Here is a 19,030-nt window from a genome sequence, read left to right on the forward strand (position 1 = left end):
AAAAAAAAAAAATAAAAGCAAGGCTTCACGACCCAAATCAGAGGTGCTACACATTAGCGAAAATTCAGAAAATAAAACAGTGGCCATTCCCTACTCTCTCTTAGCCCAGAGGTGAAAGGATCAGCCTAGGTGACTCTGGGAGTGTGAAACTGGGTTCTCAAAGATGATCATCTCAGTAGTTATGAAAGAAAAGGGGGAGCATTTCTGTAATGGCTTCATGCTCTCAATTCTTTTATCAGATTCTTCTCTACAAAGTTGGGTGTAGGGGTAGGGAAGGAGAGAAAACGACATCTGTCAGCCCTTTCCAGTCTCTCATGAAATAGCTCCGCTCTAGTAAATCCATAATTAAATATAATTTGATACTATTTTCTGGAATTAGGCATCTATTGGTTTTATAAATGTAAAGTGAATTTTAATATAATATATTGAAATACTGCCAACTTATGTGCTTTCCCATCTGGGCTACTTGGTTTAACACAGAATTCAAAATTAGGGTGTAATGAGCACTAGCTTTTACCTGGTAGATGTGCTTGTCTTCTCTACTGTGGACATGAGTCTCGCAAATGCATCAGTCACTTTGAGGCTTGAGGTGGAGATTTCCAGCTTAGAAGTTGTTAACTCATACAACTCTGGATCCACACCTTATAGTATAAAATGATAGTCAGTGATGGCAAGCTGCAATGGGTACTCAGCCACAATCCAAGATGCAAAAGGCAATTACTCTGTAAACATCTGAGTCTTTATAAGCACAGCACATCTTTAGAACACTATAATATTGCATTTAGTTTTTAAATTATAAATTCCACTCTTCGGAGTTTTTATAAAGTAGGAAAATACTCTTAAAATTCCACTCTGGTATAAATATAGCCTTAATTAATCTAACGTTTATGTAGACGATACCATCAAAATACTTCTAAAAAATTCTATCTGCTATAGAAAACTCCCTAAATTTTGTATTTGTTTGTGATATGAAGGTTATCGATGTTTTATAAATAGAATGCACATGATTTGTTACATAATATGACACCTCAATTTTTAAATTGACTGATTTAACCTCATTTTTTGAACCTCCCTTTTCCCTTACCTCCCTGACCATTTATCCTCCATTATTTTCATCCATATCCCCAAAGTTGTAAGTTAATATAAAGTCTCAGATACAGTACATAATTTGGTTAGTTTAAATATATTCTGACTACCTGAGGACATGAAATATTACCCAAAGTATCAAATTATTACTAGAGTTATATACCGCATTGTTCTTTCTTCAGGTAAGAAGTGGGGAGGGTAAAATATTTTCAGAAAAAGTGGATAAAAGCACTACTTTTGAACAAAATGAAAATTGTCTCAAGGGTTATACTTCTATTGTCTCACAGCTGAATCTAGTGGCTAACAGTTCAAATATCTTGTTAGAAAAATTCAAAACAAAGCTGAGTTAGAGAATTAGATTTATTGTAAAATCTATTAAAATCCTTCCCATCTGACTTCATTAAAATATACATACATATTTTAAAACTTCTCTTGAATATTAATTTATATCAAATATGATGACTACAAAAAACAAGGAACAATTAAATATTTTCAACTCAAGCTAAGTGTTGGAAAATAAAGATAATCAGATAAAAAATTTTTAATCCTACACTCTTTGGTTTTAGCAAATTCAGTAGTTTCAGGGTATAACAGAAAAGCAGGCTGTAAGTACAAATGTCTTATAGCTTCATCAACTTCTACTTATTATTTCTAAAAAAGCCCTAAGACCCGTAGATAAAATTATATATACATGTACCATATCGATATTAACAAACAAGTTTCCTCCTTTAGGATATTTCTAGGTTAAGAAAAAAAATCAGGAACTGCCTTCTATTAACCAACTTTGTAGCTGACTAGCAGATGTAAACACAGATCTCAGATGTTTACAGAAATCATACTAGCACAAGCGGCTTCCACAGTTACCATGTCCAACAAGGGAGGAAGGCTATAGAAAATGTTTGTTGACTCTCCGAAGTTTTTAGTATTTCATTAAGGTACAGTTTCAAAATATAATTTAAAAGGCCCTTTCTTTGTATTTCTATAATAAGTATTAAGGTTGCAATTAAAATGTAAAAATTTACAGATGCCTGTAAAGGGACCAGATGAACCCAAAGCACCTCCTTCCTCCACTATGAAAGGTTAGATTCCAAGTAACCACAAAATTTAAGTAGATGGTGAATGCACAATGCAGAGTAAACAATTGCATTCTGACTGGCAACAGGAAAGTGCTAGTAAAAATTTGGTTGGGTTTATACAATACTGACAACTTGGCCGTCAAACAGTGAAGTGGGAGATTTTTTAAAAAACCCTTCAACCTCCCCCAACCCCCCCAAAACCATTATCACCAAAAAAAGTACTATGGCTATATTTTATACTTTTCAAAAACAAGACAACTACTTACTCTACACAAAAAACTGGAGAGTAATTTTTTAATGGAAGAGTTTTTTTTTTTTTAACAGAACCTTAATGAGGCATAGTTTAGTTACATAAATAAAGCTAGCCAACCAAGTTCTATGCCAACCTCCTAAGTCTCAAACACAAAATAATTAAATAATCGCAAGCTAAGACAAAATGACTTTCCCAGAAACAAGTCAGAAAAAGTGCAAGCAAGTGGTGAAATGGAATACTCAGGAAAGTGTTGACACCTGTAGCTTGATGGTAAATTTTAACAAAACCCAATAGCAATAAAACAAGCCAAAGCAAATTTATAGTAATCAGGTTTACACAGCAGCTAGAGTATATTAATGAAAATACGGAAGGAAAATATTTAAAACGTTCCAAAGTAATGAGGACCGCCATTGACCATGCTGATTTCATTTCCATTACAGCTCTAAGCTTCTGAAACTGCTTGCTCTTCTCAAAGCTGTGTATGTATACTGAGCCTGGTTTATCAGGTCATTTCTGTACTTCTTTATATGGTCAGATGATTTGTGCTCTTATGGGTGATTTTTAACTGAGTTTGAAATGTAACCAAAAATTAAATTTAAACCAGGTTTTTAGACACCCAAAAATAGTGACCTCATTTAAATTATGATACATTCCATGACAAAACAAAGCTGAGAGCAAATCAGAAATAGGAGCTCTGTAATTCATTCTTGGGATTATAGTAATAAGGAAACTGATACACAAGTTTTTGGGTTTCTTCCCCCCATTAAGTATTAAAAACTAATTAGCTCACCCAGGTCATTTCATAGCTCACATGTATTTCGAAGTAATTTAAATAGTGAAATATTTTGAAGTCAAAACCAGACACATTAGTTTTTCGTATGCTTGTAAAATCTTGGAAACAATGAAAATGATAACCAGGGGATTAGATTTGCGGAATCCAGTCATTCTACGAAACGGCCTTGGAATGTCCTTATAGCACGATCAGATTTCCATAACCAGCTCTTGGAGAAGGGCATTCTGGGTCCCAGGTTCACCCTTAGCTGATTGTCTTATCTCCCCCATTTCCCATCATGGCTTCTAAACTGCTAGAAGTGGGCGGCAGGGTTATCTAGCTGAACAAAACCAGCAGATTCTCAGGAACCAGGCTGGCTGTCTAACTGATCCTAGTGGGGACTGAGAGGGACCCTCCCTATGCATTCTGGGCATCAGCATCTATATAGCACCTCAACAGCCATCTGGTATCAATGGGCATGATTACCAGATCACAAGTTGGGATGACAGGGAGCCATTAAAATCATATTAAATAAAATGTAAACATAAAAATGCCATTATATTTTAATCGTTTATTCAGTTAGAAAATGACAAAGTACATTAGGCCTTTGGTCAATGAACTGAACTTTTGCCAGGCTGAACATTAATTTAACAGGCACTCCAGGCTTTTAGTATACTAAACAGGCTTTTAGTATCTCATAGCAATTATTTTCTATTATTATCTTTAACATTTTTTTTTCCTCCATGGAAAACAGTAAACTTTCTATTCAAGAGCTACATAAAAACAGTAATAATTCTATGTGGGACTATATAACTAAGTGCTAGACTCCAACATTTTGGAACCTAATTATACATTTAGCAGCACTAATGAACAACTAATTGAATGCTAGAATTTGTAATTATCACAGACACTATAATGTAAAGTCACCTTTGTGTACTAAAATATTCTTATATCTCTAAATTTGTATTTTTTCAAATGGCTTTGTAGAATATGCTTTAAAAATAAGCATATAAAATATCACATTTTCTATTTACAAGGGGAAAAAAAACCCCTGCCTTTAACTGTGTAAGGACATTAGGGCTGTTTTATATCTAGAAACTACTTTCAGCTCTGAATATTATACTCTGACAAAGCTTTCCTTAAAATACATTTCACATAAGTCATTTGTTATAGTTACACTACTAGAAAATAACAGTAGTTAGATGAAAGAAAAGTAGTAGACATTATAGAGAATACAATCTACTTGTTTCCTTGTTTATAGGAAAGTCAAGTGATGTGGTCATGCTTTTAGTAAATAAACTAGAATTATGGCTTTAACACTCTGCTGACCTGGGATTGTGGTGCTGCTGCTAGAGCTACTGTCATCCACGGGCCCAAAGAAATCAAGGTTCAGAAGAGTGGAACCTCCACTAGCTTGAAATTCAGTGACCGTGTTGGTAGGCAGCCACACAGAAGGTAAGCCAAGGGAGGAGGGGTTATGTGTAAAAAGGGGTAAGACACACACTTGAACATGCAGGTTATAATTAGTAGTCATTACATATTTTTAAATCAACATTAAAACAATGTGTACAGTATTAGTTTTTCACTGCTAAGGACATTTCTAAAGTAACAATTTAATTCAATGTACATTTTCTCATGTACAAAGTAAATAATTTGACACTTAGTAAGGTTTTAGTTAGGAGTTCGGTTCTTTCAATTGAAACTTGAAGCCATACCAGAAAGACCAAGGGGAAAGTATACCCGTTAAAGGGAAACAATACTTTAATCTCAACCCAACATTAAATCACTGTACATGCCCAAATAAATCTTTTATGTTAGTAGTGTTGGTTCCTAATTAATGCTTTTTAAAAGTGACAAAGTTGTCAGTTTCAGGACAGGCACCAATACATTAACTTAGTTTAAAATAAAATAACATAATAAGGAATGTCATAACTGCCCTATGATGTGCAACCTCAAGCTGTACTGTTCCCCTTTAACTCTGAAACAGTAATCAGAAATAGTATACATTTTTAAAGAAGTTGTTTGTTAATAAAAAGCATGATGATTTGACTGAATAAGACACCAGACAACAGCAGAAGGTGCATCCAGGCTTTCCTTCAGCACGGATATTCAATTGGATGCTTTCCAGATATCCTGGGATCCCCCACTCTAAGGCAAAGCTGATAGAATAGCAGGTGTTTTAGACCATGGCTCAAACAACTTATGAAGTATAAGGAGTAAGAGTAATTATACCTCAGAGTCCAATTAAAACTTGTGATGTCAATACACAGGAAAACTAGCATTTTGTATTACTTAAAAACCCCACCTTATTGGAATCAGTTAATCCTTTTTCAGGATTTTCTTTTAAAGCCATAAGTGAAACCAATTATTTCTGGAACTACCTACTAGTATTTTGAGATAAGTTTTAGAAAAGGATCATGAAAATCATTCGTTTTTCCTTTGCATATAAGTGCACTATAAAATATTATTAAATCTGAAAACTACTTTGAGTCAATAAATATGGATCTATTTGCACATTGTTTTTGGTTAAATTATTGTGCTTTGTGCTTTAAAGCAGCCTCTACACAAAAGACTTTGCATCCAAGAAAATTCCATGAACTAAGACTACAAAAAAAAATTTCAAGTAAATTGGTCTTACCTAAAATATCATTTAAACTGCCTAGATATTTGTGAAAAATAAGGAAGCTTGTTTTTGTCTTGAGATAAAGAAACTAAAATTTTATCTGGCTACTACTACCTATATATGGACATTAATACTGTTAATACTAGTAACAGCTGGTTTCTTGAGCAATCACTATTAAGAAAGAAAGCCTGAATTTCCAAAGATAAGAAGTTATGTTCAAACAAAAAAGGAAGTCAGCAGAGAGAAGTCTGTCTGAACTTTGTAGCTTTCTTAACTCTAGCTCTGGTGCTAGAGGCTCTACGGAGAGACGTACCATCTAAAGGGTTAGTAAGGCCACTGCTACTCCAGTCAAACTGGACGGGTGGTAGAGACTCCTAGAGTTGAAAACCAAAAAATCAAAATTAATCAGTATAGGTTGTAGCAACATAAAGAATCCTTAAAAATAAAACGAAACACTATTATAGCAAGATCATTAGGCAATAAGATACCTAAAGACAAAATTGGGATAATTTACAATTTCAGAAGGTTATCTACAAATATTAACACAAACTGAAATTGCAAAATTTATAAACAGTACAGCTTGTTGACATTAAAAATGTTGTATCTGAGAAATGGAATTATCTTTACATTTTCAAACAGAAATTTATGGACTGATCCTATGTCAAGATTTCAATCCATTCTCAAATCATGATTTAAACTACTGGCTTGATTACAATAAAAATATTTAAAAACATCACTGATTTTTTTTTCACTAAAGAGTTATCCACTTTATTTTAAATGACTATCCACTTAAAATTTCTTAATAGATAATATAATGCAATAGAGAAGGTACCACTGAAAGTGAGGCAATTTGGGTTATTAAAGACTAAGTAACTATTGTATAAACATGTATGGTTAATTTAGTTGGTTTCCTTATATATAAAAATTAAAAAAAATTAATCATCTTCTTTAATTTAGAAATTACTTATAATCAATATTAGAATTTAATTTTTAAAATAATGTACTGAAAAGTATACGCAGAACTCATTTGAGTATTCTAGGTTTTAAAATTCTGTTAACTACCAAACACATAAAGATAAAATGAGCAAATGATACATAGAAGATGGAAGGTAGTACAAAACATTTAAAAATGATCACTGCTTTATTTTAAGAATATTCTTGACAAGAAAAAAAAATGCCTTTTTTTCATTTTCTTGTTTTATTTTGAGGGTGGTGTTGGCAACAATTATTGAAATAACCTGTGTTTTATTAGACTCTTACTATCAACATGTTGCCATCTTTTTTTTTCTATATTGCTCACCACCATGCTTTACTGTAAGGTAGGCACTTATTAAAACTTTATAATCGGGACTTCCCTGGTGGTGCAGTGGTTAGGAACCTGCCTGCCAATGCAGGGGACAGGGTTCGAGCCCTGGCTCGGGAGGATCCCACATGCCGCGGAGCAACACGCGCACCTTAGCAAAGAGTAGCCCCTGCTTGCCGTAACTAGAGAAAGCCCACACGCAGCAACAAAGACCCAACGCAGCCAAAAATAAATGAATAAAATATAAAAAAATAAATTAAAAAAACAATAACTTTATAATCATTTTTTCTGTGTAGACAAAGACGTTGTTCCCTGTAGGAAGGGAACATGAATCGGCTATTTTTGAAAGTTCAATCCCATGACATTATAATACAATTGCTTTGATAACCAATTATAGGCATGTTACTATAAGCACTTAGTCTCCCCCATATAAGTCGGGCCTGGAGGTGGAGGGGCTAGGTATAAACAAAATAAAACACTAACATTAGTGGTTGCCAGGGGTGAGAGAGAGTTGTGGGAGCTGGAGTGGGGTGGGGCGGGGGCTTGGCTGTGGAAGTGGAAGAAATGCTGTATGCTGACTGTGGAGGTAGTCACACACATGGAAAGATGACATAGAACCACACACACATATTGCACAAATGTCAGATTCTTGGTTTTGATATTGTACTATGATTATGTAAGATGTAATCATGGGGGAAACTGGTGAAGACACAAGGCACCTCTTCTGTACTACCTTTGCAACTTCCTGTGAATCTATAATTATTTCAAATAAAATTTTAAAAAATCCTGGTGAAAATCTAGTTTATAACCTACCTGCAAGACCGATAAATAACATTTAGAAAAGATTTTCTTTAGCTGATCTCAAAAACAAACAAAAAGCTCTAGGCATTCCAACAGATTCAACTTATATTACTCTACTTCTAGATCAGAAACACCTTTAGAACTATTCAACACTGACTGGATGGACCAAACCCAGATTTACATAATAACAAAGTTTCTGGGTATATGGAGCAAAGGTCTTTCATTAACATGTTTTACCTAAATGATGTCAAGTAGCTGGATGTTTTGAAATATTTCAGTGATTTTCTGGAATTTTAGCTTCTCACAGAGGTGTATGGCATTTTGAAGACACAGCCAATATTATAATAATGAGGTGCTAAATCATGAATCAAAATTTAGTGGAAAAGAGAAAGATGAAAAACAGATACCTAAATAATTATAGGCTAACTAAGGCACAGACAAGTAGGCAACTTAAAGAGAAAGCACTGGAATGAAACATTTTCAAACAACTTTAAGTAATGTGGCATGAATGATTAATGCAGAGACAAAAGAAAGGAGACAAGGTCATAATAAAAAGAGGGGGAAAGAAAAGACTAGAGACAGGAGACTCTGGCTCTAGTCCTAGCTATAGCACTGATGTGTGCTTTTGGGTAAATCACTTAGTCTTTCCAAATATGTTTTTCTAAGTGTAAAAAGAGAGTACAGTGCTAGATAGTCATTTTTTCTTTCTTCTATCTCTAAAACTCTGATTCACAACTGAAATAGCAACATAAAGTAGCCTAAGAAAAGAAGTTTGCTAGTGGTGACTAGCTGGATAATTGATAGCCAGAGAGCTGACTTTACTCAGCAGTGAATAAAGTATGGTTAAAGTACTGATCTTAGAGGGGAATCAATGGCACCGTGAATGGTGTGACCTTGAAATTCAGTGGATAAAGATGCAAACGACAACAACAAAAAGTATCACTACTGCTTTTTACCTATAAACTGTTTTTTCAGGTAAAAGTATCTTTTAAAAAACATTAACATTTGTTAGTAAAATATTAAATTCCTAAACAAGAGATGCAATGGCTATAAGACTGATGAGTACAAACTGATGTGGAAGATAAAAATTCAATGGGTACCAAACTGAAATAGAAAAGACAGGCCAAAAAGAATGCAGTCATAATGAGAATTATACAACTATGCTAAGTTTGAAAGTCACTGTTCAATGATGCTAAAACATAAGAGGAAGGTAGGCTATACGCTTTGGGCGGGGGCACGGGGAAATTTAGGTATTGAACAGGTCTTTCCTGACACATTTTGCTAAGCTTCTAGCACTAATGGCTGTTTAATCTGAAAATTATCACTAGGAGAAAGACTGCATGGCCAAAATGTTAAGTGAAAAATATATACATGTTTATATAATGTATATATAATATATACACTGCATGCCAAAGAATAGTGGTAAGAAATATCACTTTATATAGAGAATCTTTACAATGCATTTCAGATGTTTGTTAAGTATCTTAACCTGAATCAGAAGTATGGAGCCAAGCAAAGGTCATGCAATCCAGTGATGGAGGTTAGGCATCTCAGCACAAAATTCTGATACGCATGCTGAAATCTTCAATTTGAATGTTAGAATGCAGACCTACACAGGCTCAAGTCAATTCAGAAATAAGTTTGAATTTCCACTGGGAAATATTATTTTCACTGGTTTCCCAAAAGCCTAAAAACTAAAGCCAGTGAGGATCACAAACTACCATAAAAAAGTACAGAATAAACTTGTTAATTCATTATTTATATGTGTATTTTTTAAAAAGAGAAATGTGTGCATGAAACAGAATAAAAGGACATATTTGCTTAAAAAGAGCTTTTAAAAAATATAAGTAGCAAGAGACCAAGTTCCATCTTCCAGCAAAAACGTTAGATATGCTTAAATGTTGCTGAAAATTCCTACACTTGCCTGTAAATAGGGAGAGAGTCCCTTGATTACAAGTACATAGGGGTGTATATGTATGCACAGAGGTGGCAGCAGCTGAATACATATGGAGCTGCAACTAACCTCCATTAAATTAACACACATTAATTTCTATTAAAAATCTTCTGTTAACACACATGCTTTTTTTAGGTTACCTAGACTTTTAATCAAGTCTATAATTAAATTATATAAGAAAGATGATAAGTATGAGGTATGACTAGGCAAAAATGACAGGTGACAGCTAACTCTGATAAAATAAGCAATAACTTATGGGGCTGTAACACGTGGAAGTGGTTGGATAGAGGAGAAGAGGAGAAGGAGGCAAGTAAAAGTAGCAACAAGTGGCCTCAAGTAAGAACAGCTCCATTTCCAGAAAACATACCAGGCAGTTACTCGAATTACTTTCCTAATACCTAGCATTGTAGAAATAAGAATGTTGACTGGGGCAGAAGTGAGAATGTGCTGTGGGAGAAGTAATTTTGGAACCTGCATAGACATGGCAGGCCTGGGAGAGCAACTGATAGCCAGAGGGCAATATAAGGCCAATGAAAAGAAGAGAGCTAAGGACAGATTCAACCTACTGAGACATTTTGCCCAAGGAACCTTGCCTGTTGCCCAACCATCAATAAGGCCAGGCATTTTACACATTAGGTCCCCTTGCCCACTAATTCAGTGCCAGTAATAAACTGGCTTCAGAGGGATGTTTAAGCTAAGCCCAAGTATAAACCACAGTGGTACCTAGCAGTAATATTAGATGTTTCTTGAAACACACCTGAAAAAGTAGGACCTTGCTTTACAAAATTATTTTCCAAAGTATGTTCTTCAGAAAAGGGTCGTGTGGCCAAGTAAACTTGAGAAAATGAAGTAAAATTAAATAGGGTTATTCACTGCAAGATTCTTCAGAGTCCTTAATGTGTGGGTTGTGAATCTCCAAGGGTGGTTGTAGGGTATGATATGAAATATTTCCCAAACTTACTTCACTATGGAACCCTTCTTTAGTGGAGCATTTCTGGGAATTAGTGTTCAATGGAACATACATTTTGGAAAAGGCTGTCCAAACATACATTACTGTGTTAGACATAATCAAAGATGATATTTAAGGTTAAGAAATGACAAACACAGCAAGAATGTTTTAGAAATAGTAATGTTCATTAAGAATACTAATATTTTAAAAAACAATTCGATGTCGAAAAAGTAAGCAAACCAAAGTGGCTATGTTCTCCCAGATAAAAAGTAAGAGGGAAGGCTTTGATATTAAACATATTAGACTGAAATACGATTTGTGCTTAAATGTCCCAAGGAGGTAAAGGATAAGAAAGGTAAGAGAGCTTTCTTTTTTTCCTAATCCATAGAATGTTTTGCTAAAGGCTACATCATTTTTAACTTAACAGCTTTATTCAAACTCTCAAAACAACAGTTTTTGATGTAATAAACACACCCAAATTTTATTACTTTATAAAATTTTTGCAGGCTTCAGGAAAAACACACTACAGCAGACTTGAAGAGCTGGTATAAATGCAGTGTTTTCCATTTTTTTGAAATCTAGCACTTACCAGATTTGTGTGTCAGTAATAATGATCATACAATGTTCAAGCTGTAAGGGATTTTTAGAGATGCTTGCTTCAAAGTCCTCATTTTATAGGTAAAAAGACTAAGTCCTGGATAGGTTTAAAGGACTTACCCATAACCAGCCAGTTCTCAATGGCCTTTTCTATTTTTTTAAATTAAAGAGAATTTGCTCATTGTATTTCAAGGGATATTAATAAGTAACTGAAATCACATCTGTCATGAAACTAAATTTTAAAAATATTTCAAAAACTAAAAGTTATATATTAAGGGAAACAACAATGTGTGTGGACATACGTGTATATACATGCATAAAAATATCTATATACATCCAGATATTTTTACCTGGAATTGGTCAGATGTACATGTGTTCATTTCTGGTGACACAGTGGTTGTCTGACCGATGGAAGCGATTTTCTCTGCAGCAGATAGTGGTTTCAATGGTTCCTTGGTGGGCTCTAACATACCCTGAAAAAGGCATATTAGCCATTAATGGGGGGGGGGGAAGGATCAGCCCATAAACTTTGTAAACTTTTTTTACAAGCAAGTTAATCTAGCAGAAAGCAGAAAGAAAACAGGTCATCTGAAAAGAACTGAAGACAAAAAGGAACTAGTCCTAAATTTTGCTTCGTGAAAATCTTACAGCACCATAATGGGAAATGTTTCATAATAATACCTTTGGAATCCAAACTTTTTGAAGCAAGACGTTGTAATTGAACTGGATTTGTTGTAAAGTGCCTGGTTATCACTGTCACACAAAAGCATAAGCACATGGGATGGTGGGAGCGGGGAAGAGGCAAGCAGAACAGTATATCACATCCATGCCCTAAGAATCCAACATTATTCTGATGTTTCAGATCTGAAACTGCAGGAAAGGGCACTCTTCATACACATTACACCATGGTGGTGCTTGGAGAGGTGAGAGCTGATTCTAAAACACACCACATAATGTGATGACGTCTACATGTTTCAATGTGAATTTAGTGTTTGATCCTTGCTCCACTATAGACGGGAACCTTAGTTCTTGGTTCTTTGGACTGGCAAAGCAGAGACAGTCATTTCAGAGGGGAAAACATCTTACATATTCCACTATGAATCTAACACACTTTTTGAGTAAGAGAGAAAAACATTCAAGATGGATGTAGAAACAAAGAAGAAGAAAAAAAAATCAGCATTTTGCATTAATGTTCTACCAAACACTAAAAATAATGGGTAATAAGGTTACTGGCATGAAAAAAGGCCCAAGCTTTTACAAATTTTAAAATAATACTTGATAAGTTCTTGAATAGTTATCAACCAAATAAAAGTCTCCCTTTACTACTGGGGAAAAAAACCCAAAGCTGCTAAGTCAGGAATCTTATAGTTAGAATCTATGCATTTCTAAAACCAAGTTTTCAGGAGAATCCCCCTACCCTCATAAAATAAAGCATAAGCTAAATAAGCAATTTACAGATTTAGTTCTTAACAGTGCATGTGAAAGGCTTTAACCTAGCAGCTTGAAAAATGAAAATAAATTCATGGTCTAATTCAATACCATACACATTATACAGGCTTTCTAGTGTGCCCTTCTACAAAGGCTCCATGCATTTGGCAAACAATTACTAGTCTTAGCCAACTTTTCTAATATGAACTCTCCCTTAAGTCAGTGGTTCTCAAAGTGGTCCCCATCAGTAGCTTCTCTATCACCTGGGAACTTGTCAAATGTGCAAATTTTTGAGCCCTACCCCAGACCTACCGAATAAGAAACTATGGGGGTGGTGCTCAGCATTCTGTGTTTTAACGAGTCTTCCAAGCCACTCCAATGCACATTAAAGTCTCAGAGCCAGTGACTTAAATGACAATTTCAGGTACTATTCCTCAAGATGAGATCAAAAGATACTGAACATCTCATGTGCGTAAAGTACCATGGGAAAAATTCAGGTATCATTAAAATTTGAAACCAGATATGAAAAAGAAGAAGTTTCTAAATATAAGGCATCACAAAGATGGAGGAGGAGATGATACATTCACTAAACCAACTTTGGTATTAAAAAGCTTACAAAAATGGTAAAATTACATTACTAATAAAAGGTTGTAATTAAGATAGGAAAAAAAAGCATAGACATTAGTCTCTAATTCCACATAAAACTTAAAGAATTGGCTAATGTGCTGACCCTAACACAGAGCATTAAGTAGGTTACTGTCGCCAACATGCTGAATGAAAAGTGCCCACAAATTAAATTCCTACTTCCTATTCAGAATGTGACAATAACACCACCAACAATCTCTAGAATGCTACTCCCTGAGGAAAGAGATTCACATAACCAGAAAGTTAAAGAAACGTTCTGGATTACATTTACCTACAACATAAAAGAGAGTAGGGATGATCAAGGTGTTTTGAAAATACAAGATAACCATTCACAAAGGAGCAGAAACTGATTTTTTAAAAAGAGGTCAAGCACAGAAGTTTTTGTGCAATTCCACAAAACAAAACAAAGCAAACAATTCAATAACAATAATTAGAGCTTATTCATGGAAAAGTTTGCAGATTAAAAAAAGGTCAAGTTCCACAGCAAATTCATTTTCACATGCACATAAAGGGTTTTTAAACTTAAACGCCATACCAAGGGTTCCTCAGTTATTTTTTTCTCTATCTTAAACACAGTATTTTTTTCTTATTTTCAAGTTATTGGTGAAAGAATTTTAAAATACTTTTAGTTTGATAGGACATTTTTATGCACCAATAACTCAAAGACACACCAAAAACCACAAACAAGTCAAACTTTAAAATGTGACTGAGTCTTGATAAGGTACAGAATGAAAATTCCTCAGTTTTCCTGGACTACCTGGCATATCTGAAAAAACAAAATTCAACACGTTTAAAACATTAATGGAAAAACTAAATACCAATTATGGGTTCTGACTCATTTTCATTTGTTATAATTTGGTATTTCCAAGCTTTGATATACATCCATGGCTTCAATACTGCATTACTTAAAAATAATCGCAAATGCATTAAAACAGGTGATAGCTAAGGCTTCAGATACTTCAGCTTCTTCTTTTTAAAAGCAAATTAAAAGAGAGAGACTTCCAAAGGTGGATTTTACAAAAAGTTATGAGCACTAATATTACTATGATAAAAAATAATTTTCAATATAAAACAAAAGTGTCTATAATTAATACAGAAAAATATCCTCAGATCAAGACTTGAAGGGATTTATGAGATCGAAAAAGGATACTGTATTTATTCTCTTAACGGCCCCACAGTAAACGCCCCTTAAAATACACTTTCCATGTCGTGCTATGCAAGATGATTTTATAGAATAAATGCAGCAATGATAAACACATGCAAAGACATCTTTGTACTTACCAATCCTGCTGCATACATGGGCACTATAACAGGTTGCTTCTTATTGCCCGTGAAGAGCTATATACGTATGTTAGAGAGAAAGAACATATATTTAGAGAATGATCTGTCATAGAATGAAAGTTTCCAAAATATGCTTGTAATGCTTTATTACATACATCGTGAATGGTAAATTGAAGAAATTGTTAAATTGCCCTTATGGGGTTATATTTTTGATCTCCTAGCCCAATTCCTTCATTTTATAGTTAAGGAAAAACACTAGAACAACTTTTCCTAAAAATAAGAAATATTGCAGAAAAATCTAGATAGATTTATGCTTAAAGTTGGCATATTCAAAAATACATGAACATGTTAAACCAACTAATATTTATTTTTCTGAGGAACTAGTTTCAACAGAAGTGTGACAGAATTTAAAAACATTCATAGGTTGATTAAAGGATTTTCCAAGGTACTAATAAACTCACAATGTTTCGGGTGTCTATTCCCAAGGAGCACAAGAGCTTCTTGTTGCTATGGGAGCCACCCCACTGATATCTCAAGCCATGTGCATCATGGATGTCCTGTAGCTCAGCCCACACATCCAGCAGTTCCCTGCAAAGGTCACGATGAAGCCATGGGTTACTCAATAGCTTTCATGGGTTACTCAATAGCTTTCACCATGAATTCTACTTTTAATGTGACTGTGAAATATACATTTCAATTAATCTTGTGTCTAACATGAGTATATAACTACTATCTGAATGAAAGAAACAGCCAACACTTAGTCATTAGAAAAGTAAGTTAAATTCATTTGAAACAATCAAGCAAAAATTTGGCCTGTTTGTTATTCTTTTTAAATTCTAAGGCAAAAATATTTAAAAGGAGGAAAGATACTACCCAGCATCCCACCATCTTTCTGGAGCTATTTAATATGTTTTCTCCTTGAGTCTTGACCCACAAATACAGTTGCAATTACAGCATATTTAAAATTCTGTATTCTTTTTTCAGATTTTAAGCATTTCCTTATGTACATATGTATCTTTTTCAGTGGTTGTGTAATGTTCTATTAGACAGATGCATCATCATTTATTTAGCCACAATCATCATACAGTTTTAATTAAGTTGTTCTTACTGTTTGGCTCCTATTGCTAGTAGTACAAGAATATCTTCCTGTATTTTATGGTGTGTGTTATTGCAGAATTGTGTTATTTCCTGAGAATGAATCTCTTGGGTCTAAGAGTATGAACTATCTGTACAGCTAGCGTATTTTAAAAAAAAATCTACAGTTTAAAGATGGCAAAACATCAACTTTTTTATCCCCTTCTGTTCTCAGAAATCACCCCAAAACAAAAGTCAAGAAGCAGAAATAATTTGCATCTTCAATGAAATTAAGAAATCCTGCCTCCAGAGGTGGGGAGTAACGAAATGTAACAGAACTATCCAGGAATAAGAATAAAATTAGCAAGTCATTCTAGACCCTCTAACATCTAATAATTAATAGGAGTTCCAGAAAGAAAACAGAGGCAATGGAGGAAGGTAATTGTCATTATAAGAGAATTGCTCAATACTGAAGAACAGAAGCTTCCAGATTGAAAGGTTCCTACCTAGTACTCAGTCCAATGAATGAAAAAAGATTCATATCGAGATACTTCATTGTGAAATTTCAGAACACCAGCAACAAAAGACCCTAAATTATAAATTTGATGTAGGGGTAGAATAAAGTAAAATTTTACCTCCTGTGTACCTTTTTCTCTGAGGAGGCTATTAGAGGATGTGCTCCACCAAAATGGGATTTAAGTGAAGGGAAGTCCCAAGACAACATGTGTTTAGGGGGCCCAGACTGATCCATTCCAGATTGGAAGGAACTGGAAGATGGAGGACTCCAGGTAAAAAATGGAATGGTCAGCTTGATAGGTCTTATCACAAGTAAAATTATATTCACAGGCTGTTGGAGGGTAGGGAAAGACTCAGTAAATGAAAAAGAGAGGCAATTATTAAATCCAGGAAAAAGGTATACTATAAAGAAAATAGTGGCTTAGCTGTGAACACTATATATATGATCGTAATAATGAAAGTACCAAATAACAATTTAACCAAAAAACTATGATATAAGTATACTGGGAAGATGAAGAGAAGAGAATAGCAGATGTAAGATCTAAATTTTCATCTATCATACTAGGAAATCAAAAAATAATATAAAAAATTGATTAGAATATCGATTTAGAATTTTTTTAAAAAAAGCTCAAAAATGGACAAGTAGAGAGTTTTTAAAATCATATCTTTTAGCACAATATAATTTTTTAAACACAGTAATATTTTAGAACCTTAATGGTTTAAGATAACCTTACATAACCTTATAAATTAGAACAGTTGAAACTAACAAATATACATGCTATCTGAAAAGTGTCTACTACTTACCCACTTTCAGCTAAGGCCTCTCTTCTTTTTATTGGCAAGGTGCTTGCTTCCAGCAAGTGCTTCAGCGAAGTAACTTCTTCTTCAGTATCAGGGACAAATATGGAAGGAAAACATGCTTCGAAAATTCGCTCCAGGCGGTTTAGTAAAGCTGTCTGCATCAAAACACCCCCCAAAAGTTTATTTTCATTTTTGTAATTTTAATAATGTCATAGCTTTATCATTACTACACACACACCCCCCCATACAACAATACCCTGTCTGCTACTATGGGGTGGGGGAACTACCAGTCAGATACAGGAAACACTAAGTGAAAGAAGAATAACTACTCATAGAACAGCTTTAAATAATTGTGTAATGACAAATAAATGTCATTACACACCAAGCATCATGCCTGGCACTTTACAAACGTTATCTTAATCCATTACAAAATTCTACAAAGAAGAAATTACTACCCCATTGTACAGTGAGAAAGCAATCTCAAAGTTTGAATAATCTGCAAGCAAAAACAAACCCAAAAAAACCAGACAGTATTCATAATCTTTCCATAACACTGGGGTGTTTCTCACTACCACTCACATACTCTATATTTAGAACAATAAGATTGGATGCTTGCAAAAAGTATTATACTATTATAGTTGAACAGAACCTGGATATGAACACGTGAATCCTGAAAACCTTCTTTTTTTAATTTTTAAAAAATTTTATTGAGGTATAGTTGATTTACAATGTTTTGTTAATTTCTTCTGTACAGCAAAGTGACTCAGTTATACATATATTCTTTTTCATATTCTTTTCCATTATGGTTTGTCACAGAATATTGAATATAGTTCCCTGTACTATACAGAATGACCTTGTTGTGAAAACCTTTTAGAAATATCTGCTAATAGAAGAAACCAAAGTAGGAAAGAATGTCTCAATTTTTACCAAGAAATTCAATGGCTTGTTTATCATTTTGATGATCTGTGCTATCTTTCAGAAATTCCATTTCTCTACTCTTCTATGGTGTGCATATTTGTATTTCTGAATAGTACACTACCTTTCCTCCAAGCAAAGCCTGCATATCCCCTAGAGTATTTTCTCTGAGAACACTGGCATTTTTGGAGTATTTTTATTAATTAAAACTTGTTGGATTTAGATTAACTTAGATTTTGGGGGTACTAGTAGGTTTAGTCTACATGTGTAACCTACAATAACATTTATTCCCACTTTCCTAACTTTATTTCAGATACATGTAAAATATTTTCAACTCAGCTCACCTTACTACTTAATCATCAACTAGGAATACAACCTTTTAAGTCAAAACTTGTTGGAAGATTAAGTGTACTACTGAAATGACATCCTGTGTACAAGAAAATGCCACATCATGGTGGTACTTCCTGCCAAGTAACAAAACAAGTTAATGCTTGATTTCTGTTGTTTAGTATAGTCAGCAAACAGGAAAATTAATAACAAAAGGAAAAATTTTCATATACGTATTTTCCAAAACAAAATCTCTTTTGGAAGCAGTATGAGAGCAAAAAACTTGAAACTGCATAATTGGTCTCAGTGTACTCTTCTGCTATCTCTACAAAAGTTTAACACCTTCATTATATTTATGTATGTGATACGGGAAAAGGTTCTCAGTATCAATTATGAAACCTACAGTAAAGAGTAGACTCAAGATCCCAAGGCTTGTGAAACTTGAGTGCATCAAGGGGACCCATACTTAACTCACTTCAACAGAGGGAATGGACAGACATTACTTTTAAAGGGATCAGATAACCATCTAATTGGAAACATAATAAGCATTGGCTCCTCTTGGGCAGGGAGGGTAAGCAAAAACTCACATATGACCAAATTTTATTTCTCTGTAAATTAAAACAGAATCT

The 19,030-nt window shown here is 34.1% G+C and overlaps 1 protein-coding gene across 3 annotated transcripts in view; it reads right to left on the reverse strand.

Annotated features, from left to right (window-relative positions):
- Window positions 1-19,030, reverse strand: part of AFTPH (aftiphilin) — a 64,410-nt gene that overhangs the window by 7,371 nt on the left and 38,009 nt on the right. For 2 of the 3 annotated variants that reach the window (XM_024752952.1, XM_024752951.1), the window contains 7 exons: window positions 17,163-17,314; window positions 15,230-15,356; window positions 14,769-14,825; window positions 11,765-11,887; window positions 6,124-6,184; window positions 4,517-4,600; window positions 518-641 (listed from right to left, as the gene is read on the reverse strand). In XM_024752952.1, coding sequence (XP_024608720.1) covers window positions 518-641; window positions 4,517-4,600; window positions 6,124-6,184; window positions 11,765-11,887; window positions 14,769-14,825; window positions 15,230-15,356; window positions 17,163-17,314 — 728 coding nt within the window. The remainder of the gene's footprint in view (window positions 1-517; window positions 642-4,516; window positions 4,601-6,123; window positions 6,185-11,764; window positions 11,888-14,768; window positions 14,826-15,229; window positions 15,357-17,162; window positions 17,315-19,030) is intronic. The other variant, XM_024752953.1, reaches the window with a different exon arrangement.

The sequence above is a fragment of the Neophocaena asiaeorientalis genome, unplaced genomic scaffold (assembly GCF_003031525.2).
Source record: "Neophocaena asiaeorientalis asiaeorientalis breed wild unplaced genomic scaffold, Neophocaena_asiaeorientalis_V1.1 scaffold100, whole genome shotgun sequence".
Classification (NCBI taxonomy): domain Eukaryota; kingdom Metazoa; phylum Chordata; class Mammalia; order Artiodactyla; family Phocoenidae; genus Neophocaena; species Neophocaena asiaeorientalis.